The 19,319-nt window shown below is 55.0% G+C and overlaps 2 protein-coding genes and 1 pseudogene across 4 annotated transcripts; 1 reads left to right on the top strand and 2 right to left on the bottom strand.

Moving 5' to 3' along the window:
* Nucleotides 1–4,140: 4,140 nt before the first annotated feature.
* Nucleotides 4,141–4,344, bottom strand: LOC123816705 (annotated as a pseudogene).
* Nucleotides 4,345–6,346: 2,002 nt separating this feature from the next.
* Nucleotides 6,347–12,713, bottom strand: BAK1 (BCL2 antagonist/killer 1). Its single transcript, XM_045835083.1, has 6 exons — nt 12,469–12,713; nt 10,518–10,618; nt 9,475–9,610; nt 9,018–9,161; nt 7,759–7,939; nt 6,347–7,625 (listed from the first exon to the last, which is right to left on the bottom strand). Exons 2-6 carry the CDS (start codon nt 10,585–10,587, stop codon nt 7,521–7,523), a joined length of 636 nt encoding a protein of 211 aa, XP_045691039.1. The 5' UTR covers nt 10,588–10,618; nt 12,469–12,713; the 3' UTR covers nt 6,347–7,520.
* On the top strand, nt 12,056–18,680 carry LOC123816204 (gametogenetin-binding protein 1-like). Of its 3 annotated transcripts, XM_045835054.1 has the most exons (9): nt 12,056–12,272; nt 12,860–12,922; nt 13,168–14,136; nt 14,716–14,822; nt 15,272–15,366; nt 15,561–15,708; nt 16,630–16,769; nt 17,990–18,136; nt 18,412–18,680. In XM_045835054.1, the coding sequence occupies exons 3-9, from the start codon at nt 13,697–13,699 to the stop codon at nt 18,460–18,462; spliced, it is 1,128 nt and encodes a 375-aa protein (XP_045691010.1). In that variant the 5' UTR covers nt 12,056–12,272; nt 12,860–12,922; nt 13,168–13,696; the 3' UTR covers nt 18,463–18,680. The 3 variants fall into 3 exon arrangements, with proteins under 3 accessions (XP_045691010.1, XP_045691018.1, XP_045691026.1); XM_045835062.1 differs by lacking the exon at nt 12,056–12,272 and having other exon boundaries at nt 12,746–12,922; nt 13,172–14,136; XM_045835070.1 differs by lacking the exon at nt 12,056–12,272 and having other exon boundaries at nt 12,748–12,922; nt 15,573–15,708.
* Nucleotides 18,681–19,319: the final 639 nt, after the last annotated feature.

Raw genomic sequence — 19,319 nt, 5'->3', positions numbered from 1 at the left:
CCATTTTAGTCCAGAAAAGCATGTTTTGTGTTACTCTGGATTGTGATGAAATTCAGGAAAGGCACAAGTCTTTAAGATTTTATTTATTTATTTTTAGAGAGGGGAAGGGAGAAAGAGAGGGAGAGAAAGAATGCATGGTTGCCTCTCTTGTGCCCCCAGCTGGGGACCTGATCCGCAACCCAGGCGTGTGCCCTGACTGGAAATTGAACCAGTGAATCTTTGGTTTACAGGCCAGCACTCAATCCACTGCGCCATACCAGTCAGTGCTGGAAAGGCACAAGTCTTAATAATTCAGGTCAAATCCAGGTGTAGCCAGATGGGATCTTGCAAAGAAGTCCTTTGCAGCTCCCAGGCTGCATGGCCTCCTTCCTCACTATAAATTACATCCTGCTTTTCTTCTTCTTTCTAAGCCAAGTGGGGGAGAGAGAGAGAGAGAGAGAGACTGAGAGACTGAGACTTTCATGGCTCTCCTACTTCTTCCAAGCCACATGGTCCAGGCCACTTCTCCTCCCCAAGCTGCATGGTCCAGAGGCCCTATAAAGCTAAGAGAGGGTGGCTGTCCAGCATGTGAGTTTAAATCCTCACCCTGCTCCTCCTCCATGACCCCATTTCCAACTCATCCCACAATTGGTTACATCTGCCAGTACTTCGGTCTCTTCTGCCTTTCTTGGCTGCTATTGTCAGTCTGGGCAAGTGTGGCCCTGTGACATAGGAACCACCTCCAAGCCTCTTCCAGGCACAGCAAACCTCTCCAGCTACAGCAGGAGTCAAGTTCATGCCCATTTCCCTGGCTCTAGGTCTGCCATATCAACTTAAAATACCTATGAAGCTAGCCAGCTTTTATTGATATGAAAGGTACCTCTGAGTGTCTGTCCTCTGATTCTCCCTCCCTCAAGCCAGGTTAGTGGGGGACTCCTCCATTTTGGGGGTCTTTATATTTCCTGTTAGTTACACATCACATCTGGCACATTTCTCCCTCTCCCTCCAGAACAGCACTTGGCTTTTAGCCTCACGCATCCCCTCTTCCACATAGCCTGGTAGCAGTGTTGTTCAGGTTCCTGGAAACCTCATTCTTTGTCAGCAGACGTGGGAACCACATCCCCAAGCCCAGTCCAGTGCCTCCTTTGCAGTCTGATTCACATGCACAATTCAGAGATGGTGGACAATCCAAACGCACCTGCCTTTCCCTGGTGCGGTCCTCCTCTAGCAAGAAAATGTTACCACTCTTGTCACCCTAACCATCTGCAGGAAATGAGTAGGAGTTCTTCTCAGTTGGGTCAGAGGTTAGGTCAAAACATGAGAAGGTTAGTGAGCCCAGCTTCCACGTAGTCAGTCAATCATCACAAAAGCCTGTGCCATGAACCCTGCAGAACAGGTGCACTGCCCAATGCAGTGGAACAGTTCCGAAGAACTGCCTCTATGCTGTGTTCTTAGCCCGTGCTGCAAAAGGTGGAGGCATTGGAGCTGCTGCGTGACTACAAGCCACCGTCTCTAAGTTACACCCAGGGAACTGGGAACAGGCAGGTGCCTCAGAGCAAACACGCTGAGCTGCTGGCTGTCATGGAAGAGTTGGGGAGACATCTGACCCACTTACACAGGCACTCGACAGAGAGACTAAAATGAGAAATCAACGTAGAGGACTGGTTTGGGAGTGCCTGCTTGAAACAGACATGATCACCAGGTCCTAGCTGCCATGTCAGCTGGAGGGCTTTTTGTCTTCCAAGGTTACAGTTCATCTCCTGTTCACATGAAACCTGTTTTCAAAACGGTAAGTTTGGTTTTTCCTCCCTTTGCCTCTCCCATGGACAATAGCCCTGGACATATAGTCCCTAAAATATAGTCCCTAAAATAGAGAAGAGGTTTTACAGTTGATTAGGGTTTTCATATTAGTTAGACACTACTACTCAGGATGTTTGCTTTTTTTTAAGGCATTGATTTAAAAGATGCACGTCAGAGTTACCTATCTCACAGCAAAGTGTAGTTTGCCTCCAAGATACCAGTGTTTCTCTTTTGAATTCCTTTATGTTACTCAAATTTTTCTTTGTCTTTCTTCATAAGCTAATGCAGCCCTAAGGGTTTTGTTTTTAGTGCATACTGACTGCAGCACGCTTTTCTAGTAAGAGGTCTTGTTTGCCACACAGTAACTTTTTTGCTTAAGCATTTGCATGACTATTTGTGTTTCAGAGTCAATTTTAAAAATGCATAAGTTATAAATACAGAAGAAAGAGCAACTTACCAAAACTCATCTAACAAGAACCCCTGAAATTTTTCCTAAGACTGTATATAGATTTCAGTTCCACCTTTCCCATAAGTTGATCCAAATATCTGGAAGAAAGTAACTAACAGTTTGCATCTTTGTATGTATTTATTACTTGATGCAATAAATCTTATTTTCATTAACAACAAGAAAATAAGCCGAGGCATTGGGCACTGGGAATGATCCAAGATTGCAAAGGAAAAATTGAGGTGAGTGGAGCTGAGAGCTATACTGATTTCCATGTTGATTTCAACAATCAATACCCACTCAGTCAGTGTTCCTCTCCAGAAGCCTCACACACCCTCACAGGCATCCACTTGGTGCCTGCCCCAATCCAACGCCAAATCCTGCACTCCAGGTGAGGAGATATCCTGTGGCTTTAGTCCCTTCAGTTATTAAGGGCCTTTTTCAGAAAAGTCCAGGGTTGGTCCTTCACCTGATCTCGGTCCTGTGAGGTCACCCCTCAACAAGATTATTCATGTCATTTGCTGGTAACTTACTTCCAGCAATTGAGCAGTCATGTGCTTGATAGGCCAGATCACTGTTTTTGTCCTCTTACTGTTACAGAACAGACCCCCTCCCCCTCTCCTGCAGTCCCCCTGTACTAGCTTTGCCTTGCCTGCTGCCAGGGAATTGGAATTAAGGCTCTCAATGCCAGAGTTTGGTGAAAAGGAAAGGAACTATTTATTCAAAGTTGTACAAACTTAGAGTATGACTTAATGTCTTCGTTAAAATCCCAAAGTCCCTTAAAACACCCACAAACAAGAGCAGTCCTTCCTTCCCCGCCCCTTGCCCAGTCAGGGGTTCCATATCTCAGGAAAAAAACAGAAGTCTGTGTCTCAGCTAGTTCCCAGTTCCTCTCAGTAATCTGTCTCGGCTGGGCCAGCCTCCCGCAGTTCCCACCACCATTAGCTGTGTCGCTGCGATCTCCAGTTAAACCAAAACCACGTGGCACCTTCTCGTGGCCCACCCGCGAGAGTCCTTTCACCCCCCTTTCCTTCTCTGCAAGGTCTCACATTGTCCCCGTCCCTAGTCCTGCATTGTCTTTCCTGCTTCCTGAGCTGCCTGGCTAAGGGAGCCCCCCAAACTGCGTGTTTCCAACCTGCATGGTTGCCACACCTGGGTTTAAATTCTGGTGTAAATCTCCCTCTGCAGCCCCATTTCCAACTCCTCTCCCAATCGGCTACACCTGCCAGCATTCCCATATTTTTCCAGCTTTTCTGGGCTGCCATAATAAGTCCTGGCAGGCATGGCCCCATGGCACTGAGTGAACTATCTCCAATCTCTCACACAGGCCCCATAACCAGGGGGAGCTGCCTCCCAGTTACCTCATGGGTTGAAGTCACTCCCATTTCCCTGGTCCAAGTTTGGCCACAGCTACTTAACATATCTATGAAACTAACCAAAAGTTATAGATATGTCAAATGACCATTTCTGCAGTTATTTGCAAAACTGTTGATATGCAAAATGACTTTCAATGGCCCTCCTCCATGTGTCCCATCCCTTGGTTCAGATCTGTGGGGGTGAGGACATCTTATACTTTTAATATTTCCTGGACACCCAGAGTTCTGTACCCTGTGCAAATCCCTCTTGGGGAGGGCCCTGGCCACACCCCATTACATTACCATCTGGCAGGCTGAATGCCCCCACATCCTTTACCTCCCAGTAGTGTGATGTTCACCTTTTTAAAACATATCTAGCATGGTGAACATGAGCCAGAAGCTGGGTTTTGCTGATTTTCTGGCTCCTAACCTCTAGTAAATTCTGGTAACTCCATTCTCTGTCTCTGTCTCCCCCACCCTCAACACACACATGAGATTATGAACATCTGTTCTGCTTAGATTGAACTAAACCCCTTATTTTATGTGTCTTTTTTTTAAGAAGCCATTTATACTGTGTCCTCTCTCTCACCCTCCCAAAGGAAGAATGATCATCAATGGCCATTCGCAGTTGCAAAAGCAACACCAAAGCCGGTCATGCTCAGGAGAGAATGCTGGGCCTCCTCCTTGGGGTTTCAGGTGCTCTACAGGTTCAGAGAAACTTCTCTAGTAACAAACTACAGAAATGGTCCCTGAAAGTATAATCTTTGCAAGTGCATTTGATTGGGGACATTTTCGTCAGAGGCATGTTCAATACAACCAAAGCATGATATGGTGGTATCATAATTTTAATTACTTAATAAATTAATTTTAATTTATTTTAATGCTATTCAGATAGTTAGGTAATAAAAACTTACTCAAAACAATTTACTGAGTGGTTTTGTCAAAATAGGATTTTCTTGAATTAAAGGATTTAGTTGGACACTCTTCAGAGGTGAAACAGCATCACATGCAGGTAGTGTGGGGTGGGGGCAGTGGGCACAGGGCAGGGCAGGTGCTTATATTGACACTGCACCACTGAGCAGCTGCCACCTGAACGTGCTCTTGTCCCATGGCTGCCCTGCTCCAGTGCAGTGGCACCAGACTGAAGACCTCTTTGGTGGAAAAGAAACTACTGTACAATTTCAGCATCACAAAACGTAAGGACATTTTGAGAATTTAACTTCCTTAACATCTGCAGAACCCATCTGCTCCCCTGTACCCCAGCAGCTGCTGCCTTGTTCTCACTCTAACTTCTGGGTCTCAGGTTTCAGCATCTCCAGGGCGCTTAGATTTGGGTTTTGGAAACTTCCTCCTGGCAGAATAGAAGGGTGGAGTAGAGAGGCCGGGCTAGACACAGGCCCAGACCTTTTGTGGCTCCCGTGCCTTACAGGACAGCGCTCCAACTCCTTTGTTATAGGGGTAGAGAGCCCACAGTCCCTGTCAGGGCCCAGCTGCCTTCCTCACAGGCAAAGAACCTCGGACTCATCCAGGAAGACCCTCACATTGGTTTCAAAACACCGTGGGCAGGGAGGGGGAGGTGCGTTCAGAGGCCTCGCCCACAAGAGGACACGCCTGCATGCTTGATGCTGCGGGGGCCATCTTGGACTCGGGCAGCTTGCCCAACTCTCACTTTTCGGAGGCTGCAGGCGGCGGCGCCGCAGCTGCGTGCAAGGGCTGCGAGGAGTCCGGAAGAACAACCCCCTCCTCACCTAACTTCTCGAGGGACGTGTGCTCGAACACCAACGGCTCCAGCGCTCACCCCTCCGGCTTCCGTATAAAAACCTCAGATTTGTATTATGGTGGCAAGCGCTAGCTCCCGCTGCCTGAGACCCCCTCCTCCCAGGTCACTAGCTATAACTGATTGGGAGATGATAAATTCTCAGCATGAAGCCCCCATACATAGTTTCGTAAATGAGCTTTTCTTGCAGGAGACTGCTTGGTGCCTTGTAGCCACCACCCTTCCAGCCATCATTGCTGTGGGAGAGGGGGAGGGCCCTCTCCGTGACTGCATCTGTCTGAGGACTCTTTGAAGGCCAAGTTGGATGGGCTTGGGATTGGCAAGACTCCCTCAGGAATGAAAGTGAATCACCTGAGTCCTTTAGGACTTACATGTGACCATTTTGGACGGGTGTCAGAAACAGATTAGGATGCCCAGGACTGGAAAGACTGTAGATCGTGGAACATTTAAACGCCCCCATGCTTGTTATTTTTACCAACTCTGGCTACCTCCCCATAGGGACTCCCATGCAGCACAAACGTGCTAGAACGAAGAGCTGTGTATGTGCTAGCTTGGGGACCTGGGGAAGCAGGAGCCAGGACACTGTGTCCCAGACAGGAGCCAAGTATGGGTGGTGGCCCCAGGAAGGGTGAATGAATTCAATCCAGGCCTGAGGTGTCCTGTGGGGGTCCCCAGACAGGTGTAGCTACTCCACCAGCTGTGCAGCCAGAGGCCACTGATTCGGGGTCCCCCAACCTCTTGTGGCAGGCAGAAAATTTACCTGGAACTCAGAGATGACAGAAGTGCCTAGAAAAGGGGCTAGAGAATGGGGAAGGCCCAAGGCATTCTAGGGGGCTAGAGAACCACAGCCAGCCCTTTATAGGGCTCTGAAAGCCTAAGACAAGACCTTATTCAGTAATAAACCAGGTGAATGCCAGGTATGCCCAGGTTCCCCCAGTTCATCTTGATGGAAAGAGGGGTAGCCAAGGATACAAAAATTACCAGTAGAAATGGGGGGATGGCAGTTTATTTTCAGACACTCTCAAAGGGTGGGGGTGGCCACTGGGCTCCCTGCATTTGGCTTAATCAGCAACTTCTCTTCCCAATTCCCTGGGCTGTGCAAGGAAGACAAGGTACTCCCTACCCATAGGAGAAGCTTAAGCCATGAGTATAGGGGATGGGGGCCTGGGGATAGAGGTCAAATATTCACAGTTCCCCCTCCACACCCCCAGATTACACTGTGCCCAGCCCATGAGGGAGGATTCCAACCTTGGGGTTCCTAGTGATGTTAATAGCCCTTCTCTCACTCAGAAACCTCAAGATGAGCTCACTAGCCCTTCCCTGACAATAACAAACCACAGCCCTAAACCCTGAAGTCTGTGCAAGGAAGGGGTCTCTGCCCTCCTTATGTGGAGTGATGGGACAGGCAACCTTCACTAGTAATGAAGGCGTCGGGAGCCAGTGGTGAGGGGAAGGGAGAGATGAAGGACCTTAGGAGGCAGGTTTGGAGGCACCCTACGGATAAATTCAGACAGCTCCAGTCTGCACCCTCACTCCACACCCCAGACCCTGAATCCCTGAGAGTCCACCTGCCAAGGCAGTATGGGATGAGGGGACAGTTGAGCAGGTCCTTGTTCCCCAACCACAGCCAGTCCTGTTCCTGGGGGACATGATGCTTTGGAAGGGCCAGGACTGGGCTCCAGGCCCAGCTCTAAAGCTCTGAGCTTCCGGAACAGCTGAATCCTGGGCAACACAGGGTAGGCCTACTAACCGCCTGCACCTTAGATGTCCTGGCTTGGGGCAGAGTGGTAGGAATAGGGTGAGGGAGGTGTCCTTCTAAGGGCATTATAAAAAGCTAAAACCATTAAGGACTTCTTGGGGGAAAGTGCCTCCCAGCTTCTTTCTTCCCTAAGTTATCAACCTCCCCAAAGCCCAGCAGACAGAGCTGAGCCCAGAGACGGGGCCCATGAGCCCGGAGACGGGGCCCATTAGCACCATGAAGTGTTGGAGTGCCCCAGAGGCCTGACTGGCCCCCGAGCAGGGGCACTTCAAAGCAGAGGGCCCACTTGCTAAAGCTTCTGTACTCTTGAGGGGAGGGCCCCTGCGGGGAGGTGGTAAGGGAAGAAGGCTTAGCTGAAGTCCAGGTAGGGGTCTCAGCTGGAACCCCAAAGAGCCCCTCCTGGGGTCATGACTTGAAGAATCTTCGTACCACAAACTGACCCAACAGAACCACAGCCAGAACAACTAACACGTTCCTGATGGGGCCGTTGCCCAAGTCCAGGGCTGCCACCTGCCAGGAGAGACAGAGTGGTCAGAGAGAGCTGGCAGTGTGTGCAGGCACCAAGGGACTGGAGGGGGTGGGAGGGGCTGGGACAGGGGCAGCCCCGGCAGCACACACAAGGCTGCCAGGGCTGGGCACTCACCCAGCCTCCCCTCTGCGCGATCCACCGGGCAATGCAGTGATGCAGCATGAAGTCGACAACGAAGCGGGTCACCTGGCCCAGGAAGCCGGTCAGTCCACGCTGGTAGACGTACAAGGCCAGGCGGTAGCCGAAACCCAAGAGGGCCACCACTCGGCCCCAGTTGATGCCACTCTCGAACAGGCTGCAGGCAGAGCATGGAGGCCATCGGTGGAAGCCCCCCAGGAGGCCCTTCAGCCTGCTTTCCCTTTCCCACCCCCTTGGCCCCCAACCCCTCTCCCAGATGGAAAGCAAAATGGCTTAGGTGTGAATCAAAGTGGCAGAGGCTGCCCTAGCCTGGCTGCTATTCGAGAAGAGCTTGCGTCTCTGTGAAAGGAGAAAGCTTAGAGGGCACAGGAAGGGGCTGCTGCCGCCCTGGGGCCCCACTGCTGTGGGCACAAAGGGCACAGAGAGGGCACAGCGCAGGGAGAGCAGACAGGCAGCAGGGAGGTTACCTGTGGGCGTTGCTGCTGGCCTGGCAGCCCGAGGGACAGCAGAGACAAAAAGACAGAAGAGGAGGTTAGGACAAATCCTGGAATCACAGTGGGGTGGAGGGTGGCCTCTAAGGACATGCGCAGGATGTTTCATCTCTGAGCACTAATTCTAAGTCTACTGCCTAGTCCTGCTCTCACCCCCAGCTTCACATCTGCCCTGAGGCTGACCTCGCTGACCCTGATGGTAACAATGGCTAACACCTTGTAGGTGTGGACACCGTACTAAGCATATTTCCCCCATCTTACAGAGGAGGGGAGAGGGGGCTAGAAACTTTCACAAAGCCAGTAGGTGGCAAAGCTGAGCTATGACCCAGGTATTTGGTCTCTGTAACTACCACACCCACCTGCCCATGTGGCTTCAGCATACGGAAGCCATTTCTGGGATCTGGTAGCAGGTGGCTGCCTTACCATCTTTGGTGTGAAATGTGGTTCTAAATCAGAAGGACAGCTGTGTCCTAGCCGGGGTGGGGCTCAGGAATGTCCCCATCCTGGGCCCTTTTGTAGTCCTGATTTAACCAGTCAAATGCCCGGAGCCAGAGCTCACAGACTTTGAGCTCATGTACCAGAGATGAGTCTGGGACCCAGTGAGCAAAGACACGTGAGTTAATGCAGATGTAGGGACAGCAAACATGTCTCCTGACACTGACAGAGAAGTGTGTGTCTCCCATCAATTGGGCAGGGCACAGCATAGCGGTGACAGCGCAGCAGAGAGGCAGTGGCCAGGGCTACCTGGAGGCGATCTTGGTGAAATACTCATAGGCGTTCTCTGCGGTTGGCTGCAGGTGATGCAGCATGGTCTGGAACTCCTCGTCATAGCGCTGGTTAATGGCGTCCCCGATGATGGCGAGCTGCCGACCCACCTGCCCCATGACGCTGGAGGAGCAGGAGGCAGCAGGTGAGTGACGGACAGTACTCAGGCCTGGGGCCCGGGCTTACAGCTTGGGCTTCTGCCCGAGACGCCCCTGGCCTTGTGCACCCCTCCTTGGAGGTCCTGACAGTGTTCTCAGACACAAGGGCCAGGCCCAGGAACAGGGGCCCCCTTGAGGGTGAGAGCCCAAGATGAAAAAGGAACAAAAGAAAGGCAAGACCCTCCCCGCCCCCAGGTCTCCACAGCTCCCAGGATCTGCATGGTGACCCCTGTGAACCTCCACCTCCCTGAAGACATCCCTGTGGGGCTGCTGCTCACCTGGCAGGTTCTAGGGGCAAGGTGACCATCTCTGGGTCAGCAGGGGCAGCCGCCCCCTCAGCCTCCTGCTCCTGCTGATGGCGGTAAAAAACGTAGTTGTGGAAAACCTCCTCTGTGTCCCGGGCTACCTGCTCCTCTGAGGATCAAAGCCGGGAGTCAGGGAGGGAGGGCTGGACCTGGTAGCCCCATGGTTTTGGGGATGGTTACTCTTCCTCAAGGCAGTAGCTCTTCTTTCCCCTTAGTTAACACCTAGTGCTTACTCTGTGTAAGTTAGTCTTCTGGCACTTCCCGTTTAATCCTTGTAACAGCCTTGTGAAGTAGGTGATGACCACTTTACAGATGGGGAAACTGAGTCACGGGGGCAGGGTGGCAGGAATGTAACTTGCACAAGGTCACACAGCCAGAATGAGCAGTGGAGCCAGGATATAACCCCAGGTATTTGGGCCCCGAGTTTGGCGAGCACAGGGGACCCAGCCCATATGACTTCGGGAATGTGGGGCCATAAACACTACATAGGAAAATAGTAACAGACCTGGGACTGAACCCAAAGTCCAGGGAACAGCCTGTGACTGCAAGACGCAGGCTTCTCTGATGGTCCCCTTGGAAGAAGAACGGCAGCAGTCTTACTTCCTCCCCAAAGTCGTAGCAATTATTTTCCCTGTTGAGCAGACCTGACTCCTGCTAAGCCAACTACTTCCCTATTTCTCCTGCTGCATGGATAGGCCAGCCACTCCCCACTCTTCCTTCTCCTCGGCCCCGCCCACCCCCTGCCCACCCTGGGATGGCGCTGTGCCCAGTCTCTGCAGCAACCCTAGCCCAGGCTCCTCCCTGTTCCCAGGGCTTAAACTTGACCTCACTCTAGCCTGAGCCCAAAGGCCACTTGCATTGTGTGGGTAGATATTTTCTCCTATATCCAAGGTGAGTAAAGTGAGGCAGGAAAGCCTGCCCATAAGCTCTGCCTGGCCCTGTCCACTTCTGTTCTCTCTGCCTCCCAGACAGCCCTGGTGGTCATGGGAGGGGTGAGGGGGCTGAAAGACCCTTACCTGAAGTAGAGGACGGGGCAGGCTCTTCACAGTCCTGCCTGGGAGGGCCTGGTCCTTGCCCAGACGCCATCTTTCAGGGCTCAGGGGACAGCAGTGTTAGTCTGTGGGGATGAGTGAGAAAAGGCCGAGATGGGGACAAGCAGGGACCACTGACAAGAGGTGTCCACAGCACATGGGGAGTGAAGGGGCCTGGACTCCCAGAAGGACTCCACAGTCCCAGCTTCAACCACTCATACTTTACTGGCAACTCTTCAGGGGAGCCCAGGGGTAAGAAAAACAATGCAGCCAAGATTCACCCCAGCGGACCTGCACCCTGGCGTCCAGGGCCAGAGGAGGGGTGGCCGCAGCAGTGCCCTGGTGCTTCTCAGGTCCCATTTCACCTCACGCCTGGAGCCTTCTGGACCCCGCCCAGCACCTGCTTACTGCAAACTTGCCACCTTCCAGCTGGTGACCCACGGAGGCCGACCTCAGAGGTCCCACTCCCCCTAGGCTGGTCAGAGCACACCTGTTTTCTAACTGAGGCCTGTTAGCCACAAACATTTCTGAGTGCCCATGGTATACTTCTACCATGTATCAACACTCCCAGGGGGTGTCAGACAACAAAATCGCACATTAACCCGGCGAGGTAAGCATCGTCAAACCCATTTCACAGGTGGGAAAAGTGAGGCACAGAGGGATTAGTGCCCGAGGCCACACAGCTAGTCAGGGAGTGAGGCTGCTTATCTGAATCTCCATGAGTCCATATACTCAGCTTTCAGCTAAGACTTATTTTCCAGTTAGTGGATCTCAGAGGATGTCCTTTCCAGGGCAATTTTCCCTAGTTATACCTGGGTCTTCTCCAGGCCCTCAGCCTGCCTCTCACACACGCCCTCTCACCCTACACTTGCTCCCCTGCCCCGCGGGCCACGGCCCAGACCGGCTCTGTGACCCATCCACACCGGGAGCAGTTCCTGGATGTGAGCTGTTTCACTTTCAGTTTCGCACCCCCTTCATTTCCCCCCACCACCGAGCTGCTCCATCACCCAGGCCGGGGTGCCCCTCCCTGCATTCCTGGGGAGGGTACACCCCAGCTGGGCCAGGCAGAGCCACCCCTTCTCCCTGAGAGGCAGGAATACCCTCCCTCGCCCCCTTTCTCTCAGGCCAGGGCCATTTTTGAAAGTGCCCCACGGACTCTTTCAGCGCGGGTGGGGGAGGGCTGGACCACCCTGGACTTGGCTGTCCGCTCCCCCTTTCCCAGGGTGGGGCCGGGGAGAAGGCAGAGCCTCTCTCCTCCATCCCTGGGCTCCTCAGAATAGGGCTTTGCCTGGCACACACCCCATCCCGGTAGCTTTCTGGAAGATGGCCCTGTGTCTCCCCTGGTCCCCAAAGCCAAGCACCCCAGGACAACAGGGCCAGAGGATGCTGACTACACCTGCAACTCCCTTTCCCATTACCCTGGGGATCACTGCCGGAGAGCGGGTGGAGCCTCACCACAGCCCCAGGGCCAGAGGCCTCCGCTGACCTGGGCCTACCCCTGTCCCGCCCAATTGGCAAGACTTCCCCTTAAGGGGAGTCGCCTGCACCCCACCTACTGGGCTTGCTGAGCTGAGAATGATCCCTAGTAGAAATGCCTGGCTGGGCTGCAGACCCCGTCTAGGGCTCCTGGGGCAGCAGGAAGCGCAGTTAAGAGTTCTCAAGCGCTTGACCTTGGCTCTGTCCTCCATTCCTGCCCCCCCGACTGCTGAAAGACTTGGTTCTTTGGCACCTCATTCTCAGGTACCCAGGGCCAGGGCATGCGGAGCAGCCAGAGGGAGCCCTGGCTGGATCAGGCCCCCAGCAGGAGTTGGCGAAGGTCCCCGGGAAGCCTCTCCTTCCCCACCCGGCTCCCCGGGGCCTCCTGCCCCGCCCGGAACCTGGGGTTGCCCTGGGGTTGCCGAGAGTGGAGAGGATGGGCGGGACCCTCCCTGATTACCTGCCTGGACCCTGGCCTAGGCCAGGGATGGCTCAGCGGGACCAAGGCTGGAGATCCCGAGGGGCTGCTCCAGGGGTAGGTTCCCAGGCCCAGCTTCTCAGAACAGGTGTCAGTGAATTCCTGGTGTCTGGACACAGCCTCTGCTCACCCCAGCACAGCCCTGGAGACCCAAGAGGCTTCAGCGATCACAGAGGCGCTGGCTGCTCCCGGCTCCAATCAGCTTCCTCTAGAGGAAGTTGCTCTTTGGCCGCCGGATGCGGATGTGCTCCCAGCCGGGGGGTGGCCTGGGCTTGCCCCCGCCCCAACCCTAAGCCCAGCCAGGCAAGTAACTCCTCCCCTACTGCTTTCCCACCCCTGATCTTTTTTTCTCCCTCCCATCAATCAATACCAGTAAAAAAGCCCCGGCGGTGACAACGGTGACGTTTCTTAAGCCCCACCGGTGCCATGCACTTCAGTAAGTATTATCTCATTGAACCTTCCCAAGAACCCTTGGAAGTGGTGCCCTCAACTTCATGCCCTGTACAGATGAGCCAGCTGAGGCTCAGCTGGTTTGAGGCACTCTCCCAAATCACCGAGCTGGGTTTGTAATCAAGTCTGGAGGCGCTGTGGGGAATAATAATATTAAACTGAGATTCCACAGCAACTAGGTGTACCAGGCACCTCAGTGGTTGCTGGAGATAGAAATCCTGACGGTGATAGGCAGGCAAACAGACGAAAGCACAGTGCGTGCGGTCTGCGCTCCCACCTGGGCACACGCAAGCCGAGTCCTCGCAGGGGAGAGAACAAGGGCGGATGGTGTCCGGCTGCCAGCACTGGTTCTCAAGGACAGAAGCAGCCACAGCCTGGGGCAGGACCAGCCAGGTGGAGAGGGTGGGCCGAGTCCTCAAGGGCCCTCGCCTCATTCTCGGGGGCAGGGGGGTGGGGTGGGGGCTGCCCCCAGCCTCCTCTTCCCACTCCCCACCCACATCCTTCCTCACCACCTACCCCCAGACTGGCTCCCTATGCCTCCTCCCCTGCCTTATAAGCCCCCTGTCCTTTCTGCCCCTAATTCATCCCCTCACCATGTCCCCCCATCACTCCCCACCTCCCACCTGCCTGACCTTTGCCTTCTAGAACTCCTGGAAGTTTCCAACTGTTGCTTTTAATTTGAAAACTCATCCTGTTCTTAAGCAGTTGGTCCTGGGGAGGCTGTTTCTGCCCCTCACTCTGAGTCAGAGTCCCTCTCAGGATGGAGAGCCCAGCTCCAACCCCTGGATCGCAAATTTTGCGCCGCTCCTCCATGTTCCACTTTTTTCGTAGCCTGGTGGGGAGCAAGGGCAGCCCAAAGAGCTCCGACAAGGCGCTGCTGGGAGATCAGCAGTGCCCCTTGAGAGAGCTGGCTGCTGCGTCCTTGATGACAGACGGCCAGGGGGAAGTGGGGAAGAAGGACCCCAGGCTGCAAGCCTCAGTGCCCCATACCCTCTCTGTGGCCCTGCCACAGCATGATCCCTCAGGGCTGGGGATGGGGGTTGGGGTCTTGAGCATCACGGCCCCAGGTGTAGAGGTAAAGTCGGTCCTGCCCAGAGAAAGCCTGGAGGTTCTAGGCAATCTGTCTGAGAAGGAGGAGAGGGAAGAGGAAGAGGAAGAGGCAGCAGAGGAGGCCTCCGGGGATACAGGGACCTCAGACAGGTGAGGGACTGGGCTGTGGGTGGTGGGAAGGGGCCTGGGGTGGAGGTACTAGAACAAAGCCTGGATGTAAGCTCGGGGAAGGGTGTGGCAGAGCACATACTGGGGTGGCACCAGGAATGGGAGTACTTGGATGGGTTGAGGACCAGACCAGGGCACCTGGATGGGAAGAACGGACCAATGAAGAGTGAGGAGGCATTTGAAGATGGGGTGTGTGTGGAGGGGACCGAGGCACAGAGGAAGCAGGGATGAGGGTCCTCTCACAAATAACGGGCTGTGGGGGAGGCTCCGAAAGGAAAAGGGGACTGGCTGGGGGTCAGACAGGAGCGTGCCAGGGTGAGCTGGCTGCCACTGCTTCCCGGGTCCTTTGCTGGCCCCTCTCCATCCTGCCTGCCTGCCTTCCCCACTCTCTCCCTCCTGGTTCCCACCGCCAACACCATACCTCCAGGATGAAGCCCCTGGGGGGAGCTTTGGGGGGCAGGAGAACAGAGGGGCTGAGCAGGGCCTGTGGGAGAGCCTTGGGGGTTGTGGGGGGTGTCAGGACCTACCTGCCACTCCCACCTGGCTATGCTTTGGGATCAGGGGCCACTTTCCCCAAGCCCTGGAGGTGAAGCAGAGGGCCACGGGACCACTGGAGGTCAGCCCCGAAGTCTTCACCAGGGAGGAGAAGGAGGAGTGTCTGCTGGACGGTGAGTGCGGTGCCACAGGTGCAGGGTAGGGCCAGAAACCAGCCCTCTTCCTCCAGGACTCTGCAGGGGCGTGCGGCCTGGAAGGACAGTCTAAGGGAATGCTGGAGGCAGGCTGCCTGGGGTCCAGCCCCACTACTCCACGGTGCCAAACTAGGAGAGTGGCAAACGGCTCAGCCTTTCTGTGTCTCAGTTTTCTCATCCATATAAAATTAGAATGCAATAGTACCTATCTCAGAAGACAGTAGCAAGGATTAAACAAAATGTGCATTGTAAAGTGCCCAGAACGGTGCCTGGCAAATAGTAGGTATTTGCGAAAACAAACCAGGAAAACTTACCCTTAGCTCAACCCTCCAGAGGTCCCTGCCCTGCTGGGCCTGGTCCTGGGCCTGGCACCCACCCCACAACCCCCGCCATTGCTATCAGAGGGTTGATGACACTGCTGTTCACAGGAGACCTCGGGCTGGCCTCTTTGAACATGGGGGCAACTCCCTGGAGCCACCTCCTCACCTTGTACAAGCAGCTTCAGAAACTGGCCATGGCCAAGGTCTGTGGTGCCAAGCTGGGGTAGTAGTGGGGGAGGTCTGGGTGAGCCCCTCCCCACATCTGGCTGGGATATGTGGTGTGAGCAGTCCCTTCCTTGACATTTTGGGAGCTGTTCCCTCCTGCTTTTTGTTTTACGGAGGGATGGGGCTGCAGGCTTGGGGCCTTTCTCACCTGCTCAGAAAGACACACTCTCAGTTTCCTATAAAGGAAGGCTTACCCCACAAGGAGGAAGGTGAGGAAGAGGAAATGGAGGAAGAGGACAGCTCATTCCAGCTCTGTGTTCCAGGCATTGTCACCCTCCAGTCGCCATTGCATAAGACATTTAGGTCAACAGATACAGTGGGTAAGTGCAGCATCCCCGCACCCTCTCCCAATATGCCCCAGGCCCAGGGAGTCCCATTTTGGTATCTGTACTTGGGTGTGATACCAGTTCTTACCACCAGGTGGTACCATAGGACATAAGTTGGCCTCCCGAGAAGGGGGTCAGTGTTTGTCTGGGCTGGAGGCCATGCTCCCTCTGGCTAGGGTCCTCTTCCCTCACAGTTTGGGAGACCGCAACGTGAAGGTTGTGACTGGGGCTGTGGCTCCTCCAGCACCACTCTTCCCTGGCCTGGAATTCTTTTTCAGTGGCCACCTCCATCTCTGGTTTTCCCATCATATATGCACTGCTGTGACCAGAGGGTGTCCCTGAGGGCAGATGAGAGAATGGGGGATGGTGATAATGTAAAATCATTGTTGACATTTACATAGTCATTTCTATGGGCCACATCCTCTTCCAAGCACCTTTCATAAAACAACGTATTATGACTCTGAGGTAAGTCCTATTTACTCCCCACTTCACAGTGAGGAAACTAGGCACAGAGAGGTTAAGTAACTTGCCCAAGATCACACAGCTAGTAAGTACAGTGGCAGAGCTGAGATTTGAACCCAGGACGTTTGGATGGTTCTAGACCCATGCTTTTGAGTTGGTGGCTGGAGGGGGCGCAGATAACCTGCCCTTTGCAGGCTCTCCCCAGGAGGTGATGAGACTCACACTCATGCTTTCAGATGGGAGCCCATGGAAAGAGCAGGGCAGTGGGGAGGTGCTGTCTGGCTGGCTCCAGGGAATAGCTGAAGAAAGCACTATGGCTGGGGTGACGGGAGAGTGCACAGGGCCAGCCAGGATGAGGTTTGGAGAGCCAGTGCCACCTCCTCTTCCTGCGACCTCCAGCAGTTTGCCCCCCCCCATTCCTGCCTGTCCCTTGCCCATCTCTCCGGCTCTCAGGCTGCATGGAGTCAGAGTTAGAGAAGCTTCTGGTGGTACAGCAGGAGTCCCACCTCTGGAAGATGGGCGGCCACGAGGGCCAGGAGCCACTGGTCCATCCCGAGATCTCCCCGGAGGAGGCAGGCATTGTGGACGACCAGGTATGCCACCCTGCCTGAGGACACTGGCAAAGGTGTGGCTGGAGGCTGCCATTTCCACCAGCGCTTGCCTGGCTCCAGTCCCAGTCCCATCCCCTTTGCCTGGGTAGGGAAAGCAAAATCCCTCCTTGGTGGTGGTGCTCCTGAGGGCGGGGCCAGGACCCTGCCCTCACACATACTTCTCCCGCAGTCTCTCTGCCTCACATTTGACCCAGAGTCCAAATGTCCCCTTTTGAGGCTTAACTTTGCCATTTACTTGCTACGTGACCTGGGCAGGTCCTTTTCCCTCTCTGGGCCTCAGTTTCCTCATTTGTACAATGAAGGGACTTGTCTAGGTGGCATTAAACCTTTCCAGGACACCTGTAACTCGCACAGTGTTGCTCGTTGTCTGTTTCCTCTCCCATTCACACCCATACCTACTCTCACACACACACATGGCTGCGGGCAGTTACCCCGCTGGGTCACACCAAGGACCGCGCACTGCCCACCCTCCTTGACATGGACGTGAAACACTATGTCTGTCCCAGCTTCTCTGACTGCCCATTGGTGCGTCTGTTGGTGTCCTTTCTGAGTTAATTCCTATTCATTCGTCGGCCTACTCCTTCACTCAGTGGACATGTGCCCTGTCAGTCTGTTGGCTTACAAAAGGAAGGAGCACAGGATTTGGGGGCCAGCCCCTGCTCTGGCTCTGACTTGCTCTGTGACTTTGACCTTAGGCCCTGGCGCCTCTGCCTGTGAAGGGGACTGCCAGGAGGGTCAGAGGAGATGGAGAATGCACGCGCCACACCTGCACAGGGAGGGCGCACCAGTATTAGGGATATGACGCCCTCTGCGGGGCTCTGACTCCCTTCTCGTCGTCCTGAGCCCACAGCCCCTATCACAGGGGGCCCCTCGGTGCCCCATGAAGCAAGGGCTGTGCTGTGGGTCCCTCACCCACACAGGCAGTCAGCTGTGGCAGGGCCCCTCACTGTTGCATTTCCCCTCTTTCTCCCCTCCAGGACCACCCCCTGAGCTGGTCTGCCCCTACCCCAGGGGTTAGAGTCCTGGAGTAGCCTGAGCAGCACTGGAGGGGCCCCAGAGAATTTCTGGGGGGGTGGCAAGTGGGGGCCCAGCTCGGTCCTTACTTTGGGGACACAGCTGGCTCGGGAATATCTTCCTCCCGTGGGGGTTTCAGAGGTCTCGTCCTCATTACCACACTCCACTCTCTTCTTGTCTGCCCGCAGGGACATCAAGCTGATGGGGAAGGAAGCCACCACCCAGCCTTTGGGGAATGCTGGGGACCTGGGAGAGAGGCACTAAGGCAGCTGAAGCACCACCCTAGGCTGGAGAGAGGGGTGCGGAGCCCCCCCAGTGTGGTGTATAGCACAGAGGTGAGGGCAGGGAGGGGCTGGCTGGGGTGCTGGGCTCCCGGGGCTTCAAAGGAACACCCCAAGTTGGAGAGAGAAAGGTCCCTCTGATTTATGAGAGGGAGGTGGCCCAGGGTTGGTGGGTCTGGGTCAGCTGTGGGGATGTGGTAGAGGGTCTGGAAAGAGTGGCCTCAGGGTGCTTGTCTCTGGGGGGTAAGTGGGAAGGTTCTGGGCTGCAGAGCCAGGGAGGCAAAGCCCCAAGATGCTGAAGCATTTTCCTCCACCCACTCTGCCCCCAGCACCTGCTCCTTGAGGAGATGGACGAGATGGGAAACTGGCCTCCAGAGTGAAGCTGGCGCCGGCCCGAGTCTGCCCTGCCCCCGGTCCCTGGAACCTGCGCAGGGACACAGCCCCTCTTCTCAGGGAACATCCAAGGAGTTCCCGGGACCAGGGGGTCTTGGGATAAATGGTGTCCCTGTGTCTGCAGGGTGGGCCTGCCCAGCAGACTGTCCTCACCAATCCGACTCAGGCCTGTGATGTTATTAATAAAGCCCTGTTTGACTCTGGCCTCCTTGGCTGTCTGACTGTCTGTCTGTGGATCCTGACCCTCATCTTCACCCGTGAACAAGTTCAGTGTGTCTGGACTCTCAGTCTAGTCCCCAGTCTGTGCCTCTGGGGCTGCAGGGCCTGGGCTCCAGTGGGGCGCAGTGGGGCATCTGAGCAGGAGGACAGGAGAGGTGTGCACCTGACCGGGGTGGGGAGGACCCTGGTCCAGCACCCGTCAGCAGGAGTGTCCCTGACTCCCCTCGGCCTGAGTTCCCAGGCCTGACTTGGGGCCTCGCAGGGAGGATCCGGTAATTCTCCAGCAGGAAGTTCCTGCCCAGCCAGCACAGGGACAAAGCCAGGAAAGCAGCCCTGGGACCGTGGGGACTGCCTCAGGGGCTGGGCTGGGGGCAGGTGACGGTCCCTGAGATCAGTGCAGGCCCTGTCTTTGCTGCCCCTGGTTGCAGCCCACCCTGCCATGCTCTCAGCACTGGGCACCTCTACATGTCGTGGGCAAATGAGGTCCTGACATCTAGAAGGCCAGGCAGCAAGGGCAGGCTTGAGTTGGGGGTTCACGAGGCTGTGACCTTACTGGCCATGAAGGGGCACACCCTCATACCAGTGGTCCAATGGGAGGCGGGGCCAGCCCCCTTTGCACTCCAGA

Source organism: Phyllostomus hastatus, unplaced genomic scaffold (genome assembly GCF_019186645.2).
Source record: "Phyllostomus hastatus isolate PE091 unplaced genomic scaffold, TTU_PhHast_1.1 phas_contig_1048, whole genome shotgun sequence".
NCBI lineage: Eukaryota > Metazoa > Chordata > Mammalia > Chiroptera > Phyllostomidae > Phyllostomus > Phyllostomus hastatus.
The sequence above is the reverse complement of the archived record's forward strand: the minus strand, read 5'-3'. Positions and strand labels throughout refer to the sequence as shown.

Excerpts from the sequence above, each read along its gene's own strand:
- BAK1 (XM_045835083.1), bottom strand. The coding sequence starts at position 10,587 with ATGGCGTCTGGGCAAGGACCAGGCCCTCCCAGGCAGGACTGTGAAGAG. Across the intron at positions 9,611-10,517 it reads TGCCCCGTCCTCTACTTCAG|AGGAGCAGGTAGCCCGGGAC; the intron begins GTAAGGGTCTTT and ends TTTGATCCTCAG. Across the intron at positions 9,162-9,474 it reads TTGCCCCTAGAACCTGCCAG|CGTCATGGGGCAGGTGGGTC; the intron begins GTGAGCAGCAGC and ends CTGCTCCTCCAG.
- LOC123816204 (XM_045835054.1), top strand. The coding sequence starts at position 13,697 with ATGGAGAGCCCAGCTCCAACCCCTGGATCGCAAATTTTGCGCCGCTCC. Across the intron at positions 15,709-16,629 it reads TAGGTCAACAGATACAGTGG|GCTGCATGGAGTCAGAGTTA; the intron begins GTAAGTGCAGCA and ends TCCGGCTCTCAG. Across the intron at positions 18,137-18,411 it reads GTGTGGTGTATAGCACAGAG|CACCTGCTCCTTGAGGAGAT; the intron begins GTGAGGGCAGGG and ends CTCTGCCCCCAG.